The following is a 15,326-nucleotide window of genomic DNA, read 5'->3' on the forward strand; positions in this document are numbered from 1 at the left end:
ATGGGAAAGTAGCCCAGGGAGTTGTTGCTTTCACACAGGTGTTACACAAAACACTATAGACAGCTATGATCCACAGGACCCTGGGCTGGAACTCGGAGTAGAGGGCGGGTCCAGGTTCCCCATCCCCCAACTCCCTATTGGATACAGGTCCCACCAGAGGGGAAGGTCCCTGGCCTGTCCCCTGACCCACTAGGTGGACCAGCAGAGACTGTGGGGATTGTTCTCCTTCCTTTTCCCCATGCTGGCCAGTGATAAGATTATCTGAGTGAACAGCAGTTTTGAGCCACAAAAGTGGCCAAACTGAGGGCTACTGTGAATCTCTGAGGAGAGCAAAATCCACCAATAAGTGCAGGACCCACCAAAGTAGAGGAGGAACTTTGTCACAGAGCCTATATCCCATAGCTTCTTAATACGGTGAGTTATAGAAGAAACTGAAATTAGACGATGGCAACTGAATATGTGTGTTTAGTAAAGTACACACTAATCATTTGTACTCAGAGGTACCAAAAAAATTACTCTCTTTATGGAGATATGATCTGCTAATTCTCCACCAGAGTCTGGATTCTAGAGGGTTTAATCCCATATCATTTTAAAAGTCTCAGTATTTCCCTTAAAACAGCATCACAATTGGTACAATTTATGCGCTTTCTTCATGTGTGAACGTACTCCTGATAATGCCTCATGTTGTCATTTAAAGATGTAAGCGTTAAAGCATGAGAGAGGAAGGTTTTGTAGTTTGGAAGCTGGACTAGGACTCAGGAGCTCTGTGTTTAATTCCACACTGTGTATGGCTTTAGGCAAGGCAGTGAATTTCTCAGTTCCGCATCTGTACAATGAGATAATACTACCTTTCCCCAGTCTTTGTTTTGTTTACTTCAAAAGTAAATTCTTTGTGGAGGAAGGGCAGTCTCTTGCTTTGTGTATGTACAGTGCCTAGCATAATTAGACTATAGTCTGGGTTAGGGTCTCTAGGAGCTACTGTAGTAGAAATATATCAGCTGCAATAAAGAATTTTCCTATGCTGGGTGAAAATAATTCACTAGAATTAAAACCGTTAATTAAAAATTAAATTAAAAATTTAATTAAAATTAAAAGTGATAAATTTCCAGTGGCAGGAGGAGTTCCTTACTTTCTTTTACTATGCAGCATCAAGTACCATCATGGACATTTACTAAATGCTGAATAATAATTAGTAATTAAGTCCTTTAGAGGCTTAATATTATCCTGTTCTGGTCAATTCCTCCTATTCAGATGTTTGATTTGGTCAAAGCACAAATAATCAGATAAAGGTCTCCTTTAGGATGTCCCTCCCCCACAAAAAAGTATAGAAAACCATGTTAGTTAATTGAAAAAGTTTATTCCTCATCCATATAATACATTAAAGGGAAAAACTGAGAAAACATTACTATCTTCTAAGTTGGTGTGTGAAACATATCTAAACATATATAACATACACTCAAGGTTAGAGCCTTCAACAGTCCATTTTGGTCATGAAGACTCTCCCTTTTTCTTCACAAACTCTCCATGCATCTCTTTGAGCTACCAGCTAGTGCCTTGCGTTTCTTTAGTCACTTCCATGAGACTTCATGGTCTCTTCTCCAAATCTCTCTCCTTTTGGGGATGAAACTCTGGTCCTATTTAAGTCAACGGAAAAGCTCTCCTTAACTTCACTGAGGCACGATTCCTTCTGTTATTTTTTTCCTATATCATTCCTCCAGACCCTCTGGGTGACATCCTGGGCCCAGTGAAGTCACTGGGAGTTTTTCCCCAAGTTTAAAAACTGCTAGACAATAGCTGTCCCTCTGATCACCAGTATGCATTGCCATATTTTTACTTACTGCCACTCATGACTGTCCCTGCTTTATAAGAGAGTATTGCTTCTGATGATCAACTATGACACCTTTTGAATATTTTAAATAGTCACATCAACAGTTTTAAGAACTCTTCAAATGATTCATTTCCATAAGTGTATTTCTAACCCACAAATTTCAAGTGCCTTGGACCTTCTTTCATCAGTGCTCTATTCACGTGTAGGCCGAGGTTCGCCTCCAAAAAATGAAATACACAGAGAAGTTTGACATAACTCACTGAATACTGCAAAAACCTTACTGCTTTTAAATGCACAGTATTCATTTTATAAATGGCATACATATCCACAGCTGTGCAAACAATGCCATAGTTCAATTAACCAGCCTTAAAAAGGGGCAAAGTGGCAATTGCCTCAGATAATTTCAAAACATCAAAGAGCTTTTTAAAAATACTCCAAAAAGAAAGTATAAAGGTGTAATTAATATTGCTTAAAGCAACAGGGCATGCTAATATGAGGTGAGTCCATGTCAAGAATTTGTTTTTACGTACAAGACTAATTTTAAAAAATCCCTGGGGTCTTTTTTTTTTGAACAATATTTCAAAGCTTATTCATTTATCCCTCAGAATATTTGAAAGATCAAGATCATAAAGGAAAAATTGAACTTGTGTTCTTTCTATATTTTTGGCTGCTCCAAATATTTTTACTAGTGCTATTACTAGTACCACGTTTGGGAGAATTTTTTCTTCAAAAGACTGTTTTGAGCAGATTTGTATAGGATTTATCAATAGGATCGTTCTTATTTTATTTGGTTAATAATATGCACAGTATTTAAGGTACACTTTTCTGAAGATCTGCAGTTTACTTCATATGGCTACAATAGGATCATTTAATTTGTTTTTTTTTTCCACAAAAAGGAGAGATTATTTTCCTTCCAGGGAAGGTGATTTTTTGGTGGCGTGCTCAATTCCTTTTTTACACCAAAGGAGAGGAAAAAATCATTAATACAGGCATGCACGTGGAGGATTTGTGATTTGGATGCTGGAAATGAATTCATTGTTTTGAATGTAGTTGTGTTATATATTTTACATTATACATGTGACTGCCTATATACACTATACATATATACACACACATCCTGCGTGAATATAATCATGTACACTAAAACACAAACACTCACATTACAAATGTAACTCACTATCTAAATTATCAAAATTCTCCGCTAGATACTAGAGAATTAGCAAGACACTTAACCAAATAGTGTCCCTACTCAAAAACTGGTTAGAACTGCCACACTGAAGGAATATGAAATTAACAAAATATTCAGAGTACCTGTTGTCAAACGTCTTTTGTATTAACCCATTGCTTATTATTAACATTTCCAAAAGGATTGTTATCTTTGCTAAAGGAGTTTTAATATGATATACTATGCTTTAGGCAGGGCTTTGGTTTTCATCGACTAGGTTATTTTTGTATCTCAGTTTATTTAAAGAGCTGTATCACTGGTTCGGGCTGGCTGGTGACCATGCTGTCAGCTGTCTCACAGTGATCAGAACATTTTGGGCCAGATCCTCAATTAGTGTAAATCAGCATTGATCAACTGAAATTAATGGAGTTACAATAATTTTCCCCAGTTGAGGATCTGGCCTTCGGTTTTCATTTCACACATCACATGACTTTTCTTTCCACCGTAGACTCAGGTTTAAATAATCCATAAATTTAGAGACTAAATATGTGTCAAAGCTAAGATCATAAGTAAAAAGAGTTTGGTGGCTTAAGCTTAGTTTCCATTGGAAAGTAATCCACATCAGTATTTGGTACAATTAGTTGTCGTTCAAGAGCGTTTAAGAACTAAGGTAGCATGGAAACTCAATTACTTTTGTCTCTAGAGAGAGACAGAAAGATCCTGCAGGTCAGGGAGAACATTTATTGGCAATCTAGTGCAGTGGTGCTTGAACCACAGCTGTCTGAACTATAATTGGCCTTTGAAAACTTACACATGCGATGCTTCTAGATTGTTAACTTTCATGACCACAAAGATTCTCCAGAAATTAACACAAATTCAAGCTGTATGCACTAGGGATCAGTTGAGCACTTCTGAGCCTCCTCAAGGGTTTACTACAACAAATAAATTCTTTAAACAGGCTGTACAGTAAATGACCAGTGTCGCTACATCCGAGGGTTAGTTATGGGAGCTTAAAAACATTTGGCAATGACAGAGCATGTTAAGTGAGTTCTGGAGCCATGCACCTTGTAGTCCAAGGGAAAACTGGACAATTCTAAACATTGTGGCACATGTCAATGTTTTTCAAGACACTAATCTGTGCTCCTGCAGTTCAAGAAAAAAGCCTTTGTTTGGGGGTTTTGCCTACTTACATAAATAATGACATTTAAATCTGTGGAGCTATTTTAACATTCAGATACTACTCGTGGAACAATCTTTGTTCCCTGCCCACATTTTGAAGATTTTGTGCCACATGGACTCAGTATGCTTTCCTTACCCACAAGAGTTTAGTCTATGTCCTGAAACATAATTTATAAAAATATCCTTATATGTAATAACCTAAGAAACTCCCAGTGGACTATCCTTCCCCTCCCAGAGTGGCAAAGTGAGGGTCTCATGGTAGTTCAGTAGCAGGTCTATGAACAGAACTCAGGTTTCCTTACTCTAAGCCCTCAACTCAATCCAGTGGACTTCTGCTAAGTGCACATTTTACAAGGGCAAAATGTTTTCTCCAGTACTGTTGCTCCATACATAATCAATAAACCACTTGTTCTAGCAGATACTGTGTTCTCTTAATACAGATTTTCTTCCAGATGTCATACTCCTGCTCTCTAATCAGAGTTGGGAATCACAAAACATGAACTCTTTCATGATGAATTCTCTTGTTTGCCTGTGTTTGGTGGGAAATGCAGAGCACTCATTTTGGTATAAAGTGTATATTTCTGCATGCAGTGTCCTTCGCTGACTGCATACCTTAACACTTCTCAGATCTACACTCCAAAAGCAGACAGGGACATATTTAAAAAGGGAGTCTTACCAGTTTAAATGTGTTCTATGTATGTATTTAAGATGATGAAATATTGACAAAAAAAGAAAAGTGCAAAAGGTAAGGCTGCCTGGAGGCTTGATTTTTAAAGATATGCATTTTTTTTCTTACCATGTTGCAGATCTCGCCTTGCAGATTTTTTCACAAACTGCCAGCCTGAGTCACGGTCTGTTAGTAGCTGTCTGAAGGAAAACTATGCTGACTGCCTCCTGGCTTACTCGGGGCTTATTGGTAAGAGCTTTGCGCGGAGTGGGTGCTCTCTGAGTGTTGCTTGCAAATGATACAAAAGAGTGACATCTTGAAGGCTTGCTGAAAACAAAAAATAAAGTTAAATATTGTGCCATGAGATTGTAGGCAGAATCCCCCAATTAAATCAGCGGCCCTTTGTTTTGATTCTAAGATTCTTCTGGAGTAAATTAAGCTGTATAGTAGTAAGCAAAAGAAGGGCAGAGGATGAGGGAAAGAAATGTGCTTGACTGTGAAGAAAATTGGTATGGAAGCAAGTAGAAGTAAAGCTTGAAAACAAAGTGGTCAATATCAGACAGGTCCATTGAATAAAAAAGTGAATAGAGTAAAAAGAGTAGGTGACACTAAAACTTGGCAGTGATTGCTGTTATCAGAAAATCAGGTGGTATTGACAGATTTAGGAAACACTTACTATGAATTGAAAAATGAGACAGCAATAGACCAGATCAGTCTCATTTCACTTCCATCAGCTATAGTATTCATGATCTTCCTATGGCCCTTCAAATTGTTTTCTGAGATGCCTCTCTGTGGAGTTAACTTATCTCCTGAAGTCCTCTCCTTCTCCAATCATTCATTTTGCTCATTGCTACCTACCTGACTCTCAACCTGGGGACGCTTATATGCAAGTCAAATTTCATATCCCACCCATGCTGATTGATTCCTGATTAGGAGAACTCATCTCGGGGAAGGGAACTTTCCACAGACATGTCATGGCTGGACAATAAAGAAAAAGGGGAGTGTTAAGACTATAAAACAAACAAATTACAAAAATGGTCACTAGTTAAGGTTTTTTTTTCAAGCTCACAGCCTGCACCTGCCATGATGCATTCATAGCCCCTTTTGTTAGGAGTGAAGGCCCCAGCCGAACCTGAAGCAGATCCTGCTGTTAAATGAATGTCTTCTGAAATACCATCCAGAACAAAAACATGTACAGAATGGTCTGATCTTGCTGGAAAATGAAATTAAAAGCAAGTCCTTAAAATGAATAAGGTAAATTATACCTGGTGACTACTAAGAAAAGACATGGTAGTTTTAAAGACTGCAGTCCAAGATTTAACAGAAAAAATAATATACAGAAAGCAAGCCATGGGAGCAGTGACTGATAAAAATTCATTTGATTCGTGAACAAAGAACTGAGTAGTGAAGAAATCAGATCCAGTCAATGAAATTAAGGGTGTAGCTGCTGGCAAGGAGTAATTCTTGTACTAATGGATAACTCTGGATAAGAGCTGTTGGCAAATTGTTACTGGGCCTAGTGACTTTTGTAGAGGATTTTATTGGATCCATTTTGCAATTTAACCCTAAGGATGACCCAGTTCATATAGAGAGGTGCTTTTGTGTTCCTGTAGGCAATGATATTGCACGAATAGTATAACACTGCATAAACACTTTCTGACACCAGGGACATGGAATGGGTCCCTAAGGAAGTGAAATCAAAAGGAGATCTAACTTCTGAAGGGGGAAATAAACATTCTTCTTCTCTCCTAACAGCCCCCAGACACATGCATGAAGATCGGAACTGACTAGTGTTATAGCAGTTTACGCCTCTCAGCTGTAGTTCAGATAAACAAAGGAATGTACTAAAACAAACCTTCCTTGTTATGGAATAACAAGATCCTGATTCTGATCTCAGTCAGACCAGTGTAGATCTGGAGTAAATTCATTAGCTTCAGTATAGAAACTCCAAATTTACAGCAGTCTAGATGAGATCAAGATCAGGGCCAGAGTTGTCCTACTGACTATTGTAAAATATATGGGAAGCAGACACATTTTGGTTAACTCTTTGTAGCAAGCTATTCCAGGTTCGTTCATCTAAATACCAGGCATCTCCAGCTAGCGTGGTGAAGATAAAATGCTGTTCATTAAAATAGAATGCTGTTTCATTTAGTTACTTCATAAGAGGTTGCATACAATTCTAAAGAGATGGCAGCAAGATTTTGTAATCTCTGCACTGTTTGTTTCAGGAACATGAAGGTTCTCTGTGGAATGTACAGTAGGTCTGCCTCTGCTTTCATGTACACTGATGTAAACTAGAGGCAACTCCACTGAAGTCAGTGGAATTAGAAGTAGAAGAAAACTGGTGTCAATGAGAGTAGAGTCATGTCTATTGGCAGTAGGTGAGATGTTATACCAGTTAAATGGAAAATAGGTTGCATGGAGTGGTGGTTTTGGATTGTATTGGTATGATATATACAGTTTGAAAGTATATTTTAGAGGAAGGGATTTTTGGTTTTGTGCGGGAGCTAATGAAAATCAATAAATACACGGGTTTTTTTTTTAAAAAAAAAGTGATAACCTGCTAAGAAAAAAGACATGATTATTTGGTGTAGAAAAAGGTTGGAGATAGAAAGATGTGAAACCCAACACATTAGTCATTCCAAAGTTAAGCACACTGGTCCCGTCTCTACTCCCACACTGATTTCATATAAGTGTAACTCTATTGAATTCAATATAAGGTTTTCCATACATTTTCTGAAGCATTTTCCCTTATTTGTTTTCCATATCCTGTCATTTTAATTTCCTTATGTCTCCCTGAAATTCCATAGGATTTTGTGTTAGTGAACGAGGATTGCAGGATCAAACACTGTAACATACTGCTAGGGATACCCAGAGCTAAAAGCCACTCCGTTACCTCTCTCAACATATTCCTAACTATCTTACGTATGAATAATTTAAAACCATTTTATCATTGCTAGAAGTGTGAATCTCAGTTACCCAATAAACTGTGTGTAAATCCTGCCAACTACACCACTCTAACATGCTGCTTATGAGCCACTTGTGCTAGCTCTCTGCCTCAGCAAGAGTGAGTTTTGATGGCAGTTGCACTTTGTATCAGTTCTTGCCACAGCAGTCTGTCTTCCTCATGAGCAAACTCCTCAGGCTGTCCTTGCCTAGCAGGTCAGAATCAGTAAACTCCAGCCTCCAAGCTCCTCAGAGATATTTCTCTGCAGGGTATGGCCTCTATCACTGTGTATTCACAGAAGATACTAAGATGGCTGTTCTGTTAAAGAGTCAGTACATCACAGCTTATTCATTTACTGGGGTAAATACACCCTCCTGCTCAAACACAGCACAGAATTGGTTTATAGTAAAAGTAAAACAAGTTTATTAACAAAAGAGAATTGATTAAGTGATACCAAGTAAAAGAGCTAAGTGTAAAGATGTTTACAAGCAAATAAAAGTGGAAACATGCATTTAAAAGTCAAAAACTTAATCTATCAAGATACAGTTTTGTTCAAGATGGCCTCTCTCACCCACAGTCTCCTTTCCAGCTTTTCACTTGTGGGGTTTGCCAGGACCCATCACAGAAATCAAATCACTTGGTTTCTTTGTCTCGTTAAGGTGAAGGACAAAGCGGGGGTGGGGGTGTCTCTCTCTGTTTCTTATATCCCAAAAGGTATTTCTTTGTCGTAGAAGTCAGGAAGCCCTCTTGGGAATTCAGTCTCCTGTGATTCTCTGGGGTGCAGGAGCCACGTTAATTCTCTGTCTCTCAAGTTCAGATGAATGACTCCTGTCATTCTGCATTCTTGCTGAGCTTCTCTTCCTTCTACCTTGCTGACAGTCCTGTTGTAAAGCATATGTGCTTAGTAATTTTAACAATCTCTGCTAGGCCTGGGCCAATTCCTGTAGTCAAATTTCACATGTTCAGGGTCACACGTTGGTTGGAGGAACTTAGTTAAACTTTTTTTCATTCTTAAAAGATATTCTGATTCGAGCTGGGAGATATGCTGAGGTTCAGGCCAGTTTTGCCTCTGCCTAATGCATGAGTTTGATGCCTGCTCCAGATAACATGATACAACAATTGGAAATAGTGACCACAACAGAGCTATTATGACCTATTTTACTCCAAACTGCCATGATTATCCTGCTTAGTTACTGTCCTTGGCAGAATTTTCAAGAGGCCATCTTACAACAAATCAAAAATTCCACACACACGGGGGATAAAGGAATCCACCCCAGGAAACCAAATATATAATCTACTTGGGTTCACATCTGCCCTCAGGTTTGAATGACAGACTTATTTTCTGCTAGCTGCTTTTTCAGCCACTCTATTTTTTCCAGTATATACAGTGTATATGCTGTGTGTATACCTTCCTCATCCTGTTTTTCCTATAGTCACTGACTCTGATCATAGCTTGTCACATTTTACACTTTCACTTGCTCTTTAGACCCACTTTTATGGACTTAATTCCTCTTCTTCTTGAAAGTCTTACCTTAGTGGCCCTTCCAACTTCTTTCATACCCTATTGTTTTCTATTTCTTTATCAAGTATTTTTATCATCAGTTTTTCTGATACTTGTCTATTTTCTTTCCATTAAAAAACTCTGGTTTTTCATATTCTCTCTACATTACTTTCTTCTTTCTGGATCATAAATATCATATATTTTAAACAGTGGACTGAAATCATCAAAGAAATAATGGGTAGATATTTTTCATTGCTTTATTTTAATTTAATAACATTCCTATTCTTATTTACCTACTGTTACATTTTCATAAATATTGCAAGTGATATTTGCTGATTTTGCTATATTCCCCACCTTCATTTCATAAACAATTTGAACTGTTCTTCTTACACATATGCTGATTTTATGTAGACATTGGGTAATTATCACTACAACTTTTAGTTACAAATTGAAAGTAGATAAAGTGATTGTATTCAGCTTTAAAAAGAAGTTGGGTGGGGGTGATTCTTATCATTGCAGCTAACTTCAGTTCTGCATAACTTTCAGGATTTCTTTAAGACCGCTCGTAATGTTTGTTTTTCTTTGTCTTCCATTTCATTTGCGAAACAATTTAAATATTCCTGTCAACGCCTGAGTGACTGAAAGGCACTCACATAGTGCTGCACACATTGATGTGGTATTTGGCAGCCCCCCCTTTTTTTGAGGATTATAAATTCTAGGCTGTATGGACCAAGTTGGCCCTTTCAATCTGCACTGTGGGTCTCTAATATGTATCTTCATCCATTCCACATGCCCAGCTACCACTGACAATACATTTGCTCTAGTGCGGAGCAGAGAGAAGTTTTCCCTAAATCTCCAGGCTACTGGGTGAGGGATGTAGATGCCTAAATACTTATTCAGCCAATGGCTGCCCTCATTAGTGCAATTCTGAAGTAATTCTGTTGACTTTTGGGGTTGGAATCAATGGAGTTATTTCAGGTTTACATCAGGTTAACTAAAAGCAGAAGGGGGACATAAACTTTAAAAAATACTTGAAGAATGAGCCATTTAAAATAATTAAGGGGATGATTGGTCAACCCTTACTCAAGTTTGTGAACGCTTACTTAGACAGGGAATGACTTCAATGATTCTACTCATTTGGCTAAGTGCTCACCAAAACGAATAAGGGCTGCATAATCTAGATCAATGGAGGGCATTCTCAGTGTTTCCTTTAGGACATGTAATGCATTCTTTATTTTGGTTTAGTTGTTGCTTTGCCTGAGCCTGAAATGTAAATATCAGAATACTTATCCAATAATATGTGCAAAAAAAGTTAAAATGGAAGCACAGATACATGATCATAGGTTGTTGGCAATGGCAGTCATAAAACCATTGACATTTAGGAATGCTCAAGAGGTCATTTGGTCCAGCCCCTTGCCCTGAGGCAGGATCAAATATAGCTAGACCATCCCTGACGGGTGTTTTGTCCAACTTGTTCCTAAAAACCTCCAATTATGGGGATTCCACAATCTCCTTTGGAAGCCTAGTCCACTCCTTAACTATTCGTATGGTTAGAAAGGTTTTCCTAATAGCTAACCTAAATCTGCCTTGCTGCAGAGTTACTAATAACTTCTTGTCCTACCTTCAGTGGACCTGGAGAACAATTGATCACTGTCCTTTATAATAGCCCTTAACATATTTTAGGACTGTGTAACGATGCTGGTTCTGGTGGGATCCAACTGAGAGTGCCAGTTCAGGACAAATTGCTTCAAGCAGGGCAGCTACAGGCCAAGGCTGGGGTTTCTATGCACACCAAGGCAAACCAAACCAGACAGACAGAGAAGACTTTGGTTTTACCCCACTGGCTAACCACAAGTCACACAAACAATTCCCTTAGACACTCCAGTTTTCCAGTATCCTCACCAGTGCCACTTGTTATGGGGACAAATTGTTATGAAAACCAATACCCCAGTAAAAGAAAAAAGGTTCTCTCGATCCCAAAGCACCAAGCCCCAGACCCAGGTCAATATACAAATCAGATCTTACCCACAAATCACACTGCTGCCAATCCTTTAAAATCTAAAGGTTTATTCATAAAAGGAAAAAGATATAGATGAGAGCAAGAATTGGTTAAATGGAATCAATTACATACAGTAATGGCAAAGTTCTTAGTTCAGGCTTGTAGCACTGATAGAATAAACTGCAGGTTCAAATCAAGTCTCTAGAGTACCTCCACAGCTGGGATGGGTCATCAGTCCTTCGTTCAAAGCTTCAGCATAGCAAAGTTCCTCCAGAGGTAAGAAGCAGGACTTAAGACCAGATGGAGGAGCTGCAGCAACTTTTTATATTCTCTTGCCACATGGTCTTTCTTTCTTTGTTCCAAAGACAAGCTGTCCATCACATGGCATGAAAAAACCGCAGAGTTCTGTCCATAGGCAGGTCCCTGAATACCTTGCTGAGTCGCAAGGCGTGTCTGCCTTCTCTCAATGGGTCAGTTGTATAGCTGATGGTCCTTAATGGGCCATCAAGCAAGCTAGGCAGAGCTGACACCAACTTGTCTGGAGTGTTCCCCAGAAGCATAGCATAAGTTTGAAATACACACAGTACAGAACCAATATTCATAACTTTAACTACAAAAATGATACACACACATAGACAGCATAATCATGATCAGCAAACCATAACATTGTCTTAGACACCTCATTTGACCCCCTTTATACAAGATTTGGTGCCACTACAGGACTTTGGTTGCAACAATGATCTATACGGTCCCAGTTTATGTCAATAACATGTCAGACTGTTATCAGGTTCCCTGCTTAGTCTTCCTTTTCTCAACATTAAACATGCCCAGTTTTATCTTTCCTCATAGGTCAGATTTTCTAAACCTTTTATCATTTTTGATTCTCTCCTCTGGACTCTCTAATACTTGTGCACATCTTTCTTAGACTATGACACCCAGATCTGGACACAGTACTCCAGCTGAAGCCTCACTAGTGCGGAGTAGAGTAGGACAATTAGCTTTCGTGTTGTATATGCAACACTCCTATTACTACACCCCAGAATTATATTAGCCTGTTTTGCAACTCTATCACACTGTTGACTCGTGTTCAATTTGTGATCCACTATAATCCAGCTCTTTTTCAGGAGTACTACCACTTAGCCAGTTATTTCCCATTTAATAGTTGTCCATTTGATTTATCCTTCCTAAGTATAGTACTTTGCAATTGTCTTTTTATTGAATTTCCTCTTGTTGATTTCAGACCAATTTTCCAATTTGTCAATGTCATTTTGAATTCTGATCCTGTCCTCCAAAGTACTAGCTACCTCGGCCAGTTTGGTATCATCCTCAAATTTTTATAAACATACTCCACACTACATTATCCAAGTCATTAATGGCATTGACACTAAAAGCAGAATTATTAGTAAATTGAAAGCTGCAGGAAATAAATTCTAGCTGGTTATGAAGATTAATTATATTGTTTCTGTGTTCCTCTCCTACCACACAGTGGGCAGAACCTTTCAGAACAGTGGAGGTTTGGTGTTAGCACCCCATTGAGATGTATGAGGAAGTTCAGATCTCTCATAGCTATTCTTTCAGACTGTCTGCAAAGTCATGTGGACATCTCAGCATCAGTTACACTACAGTTAAGTTTTCACACATTTCTTCACAACCATAACAGCTAGAATCTTTTTTAAAAAATAAAATGAAGATGAAAGCTGAGATTCTGCACTCAACATATGACTCTGAGAGCTAGGGCCTTAGGCACCAGGCCTATAGTGTTTATGTGTTAGTGTTAATCCATCCCTGTTTCTGTCTTCCACTAGATGATGTTTGTCATTTCTTTGGGTAGTATATAGAAGGGTAGGACATTACAAAGATTACTGATGGTACAGTGTGTTGCTCTTTGTTAATAGGCACAGTTATGACACCAAACTACATAGACTCCAACAGTCTCAGCGTTGCCCCATGGTGTGACTGCAGCAACAGCGGTAATGACATAGAAGAATGCTTGAAATTTCTGAATTTCTTCCAGGACAATACATGCCTTAGTGAGTACAATATTATAAAATGTTTTCAAACATATATTTGTTCATGTCGCAACATGTACTGTATTGGGTTGTTTCACCTAGTTTTTAAGTACATTGTGATACTTCAAGGCCACTTCTATGCATTTTGATAGATTGGATATGTAGTAGGTATAGAAACTAGAACTAAAGGTACTTGAGCAAATCTACCTGATGTTCAAGCTTGTAAACATGAGAAACTGTGGGAGATAATTCCAAATAACAGTGGTACATAATGTGGAAAAATTCATCTACCAACAGGTTATATTTTGGGTAGCCATCAGGGAAGGTCTCTACCAGAAAATTGCAAGATCTAAGAGGGTTGTGTATAATGTGAGAAATAGGCTATGAAGGGTTTCATATAGATATATATGAATTGGGATTTTATTATCGGTACTTTCTCAGATACTTGAAATTTGGTCAAAACTTCACTCAAATGATTTTTTTCACAATGAGATCCTGATACAGCAATTTAATTGAGATTGTTATGTTATGGTTTTAATAGCCCAACTTACTTCCAGTTGAGGGTCTTTGAGAAGTCAGTTTTGGTAGACTTCCTTTCCAAAATTCCTTTTGCCAGCACCCTTATAACTCAATGATAGGGAGCGCACATCAGAATTTGAATTTCAGAGAAAGGGTTTATTGCTGATGTAGAGCAATACAACATTTAAGGTTTCAGAGTAGCAGCCGTGTTAGTCTTTATTCGCAAAAAGAAAAGGAATACTTGTGGCATCTTAGAGACTAACAAATTTATTTGTTATTAAATTAAATTAAATTGTAATTTGTTAGTCTCGAAGGTGCCACAAGTACAACATTTAAGGTAGTCAGAGGAGTCATACAGCACACAAACTTGGTCACCTCTTTTAAAAAAAACAACCCCAGAAAGTTATATTAGCAGTGGGTCTGAAGTAGGGCATTCTCTAGTTGCGGATAGGGGAGTTATAGTGAAATTCCATCACTGGGCTATCAAAGACCCTGCACTTCTCTAAGACCTTGTCTCTAAGCATCTTGCAGTGGTTTGTAGGATATGTGTAGCTACATGCCTCAGTGAAAAGCTTCCCACTGCCAGAGCCTTTCTCCACCTGTATTACCCCATCAGAGCCTTTCACCACTGCTTGCTTCTTTCAGTGCAGTGGGGAAAGGCTCTGAAGATGGGAAGGCAGCAGGACACTACACTGCTAAAAATAGCAGTGTGGATGAGTGAGACTCTGCTTGAACATGTGGAGAGCTGTGTAAGATATATACCTTTGTGTTCAGATGTGTAGGGCACTCTGCTCTACTCACTGGGTACTCTACACTACTCACTTAAGCAGTGTCTCATTGCATACACTGTTATTTATACCTGTTCTAGCTGGGCATGTAGTGTTAGTACTCTACACACCATCAAAGGTGTTGACTGCCCTAAGAGCATTTTTATCTTTTGCCTCTACCCAACAGTCTCTCAACATGCAATACTTCCATTAAGCATCAGAACGATGACAGGATTGAGCCCTATTTGTTAAAAGCCTTGGAAGGATTGCTACTCAGGAAAGGTTAATGTAGATCATTGGTTAAGCAATCAATTCCGAGTGGGATTCTAAACAAGACAGGGGAACTGTATAGCATCCATACTTTCTCCAAGCTGCCTCTCACACATATAACTTTTCATATTTTATAACATTTCATATTTTGCTAATTTGTAAGTGTGTTCATTAGTCATTACTAACATTTTACAAGTACACTTAGACTTTAAGTGTACACCAATCCCTTTGTCTTTGCTGGAATAAAAAGTTTAATGACAATAAAGCAGTGACATTAGAGGTCACTATGAGAAAAATTATACTTACCCTCACAGGGAAACCTCTTTGTGAAAAAATTTAAATTAAAGGTGTTCCTGGTTTAGTAGCATTTCACAGAGGGAGAAAAAGTGTTTTCGTGTCTTTTCATAAATGGCCTTTCAACATGGGAGAAAAAAGCATTTGTTTCAGAACAGAGACTAAAGAAATCAGTTTTAAT

General features: G+C 38.3%; 1 protein-coding gene across 2 annotated transcripts in view; it reads left to right on the forward strand.

Annotated features, from left to right (window-relative positions):
* The window catches only part of GFRA1 (GDNF family receptor alpha 1), a 204,507-nt gene that overhangs the window by 156,125 nt on the left and 33,056 nt on the right, over positions 1-15,326 (forward strand). For both annotated transcript variants that reach the window (XM_038411861.2, XM_038411862.2), the window contains 2 exons: positions 4,979-5,088; positions 13,182-13,316. In XM_038411861.2, coding sequence (XP_038267789.1) covers positions 4,979-5,088; positions 13,182-13,316 — 245 coding nt within the window. The remainder of the gene's footprint in view (positions 1-4,978; positions 5,089-13,181; positions 13,317-15,326) is intronic.

Source organism: Dermochelys coriacea, chromosome 7 (genome assembly GCF_009764565.3).
Source record: "Dermochelys coriacea isolate rDerCor1 chromosome 7, rDerCor1.pri.v4, whole genome shotgun sequence".
In the NCBI taxonomy this organism is placed as follows: Eukaryota; Metazoa; Chordata; order Testudines; family Dermochelyidae; genus Dermochelys; species Dermochelys coriacea.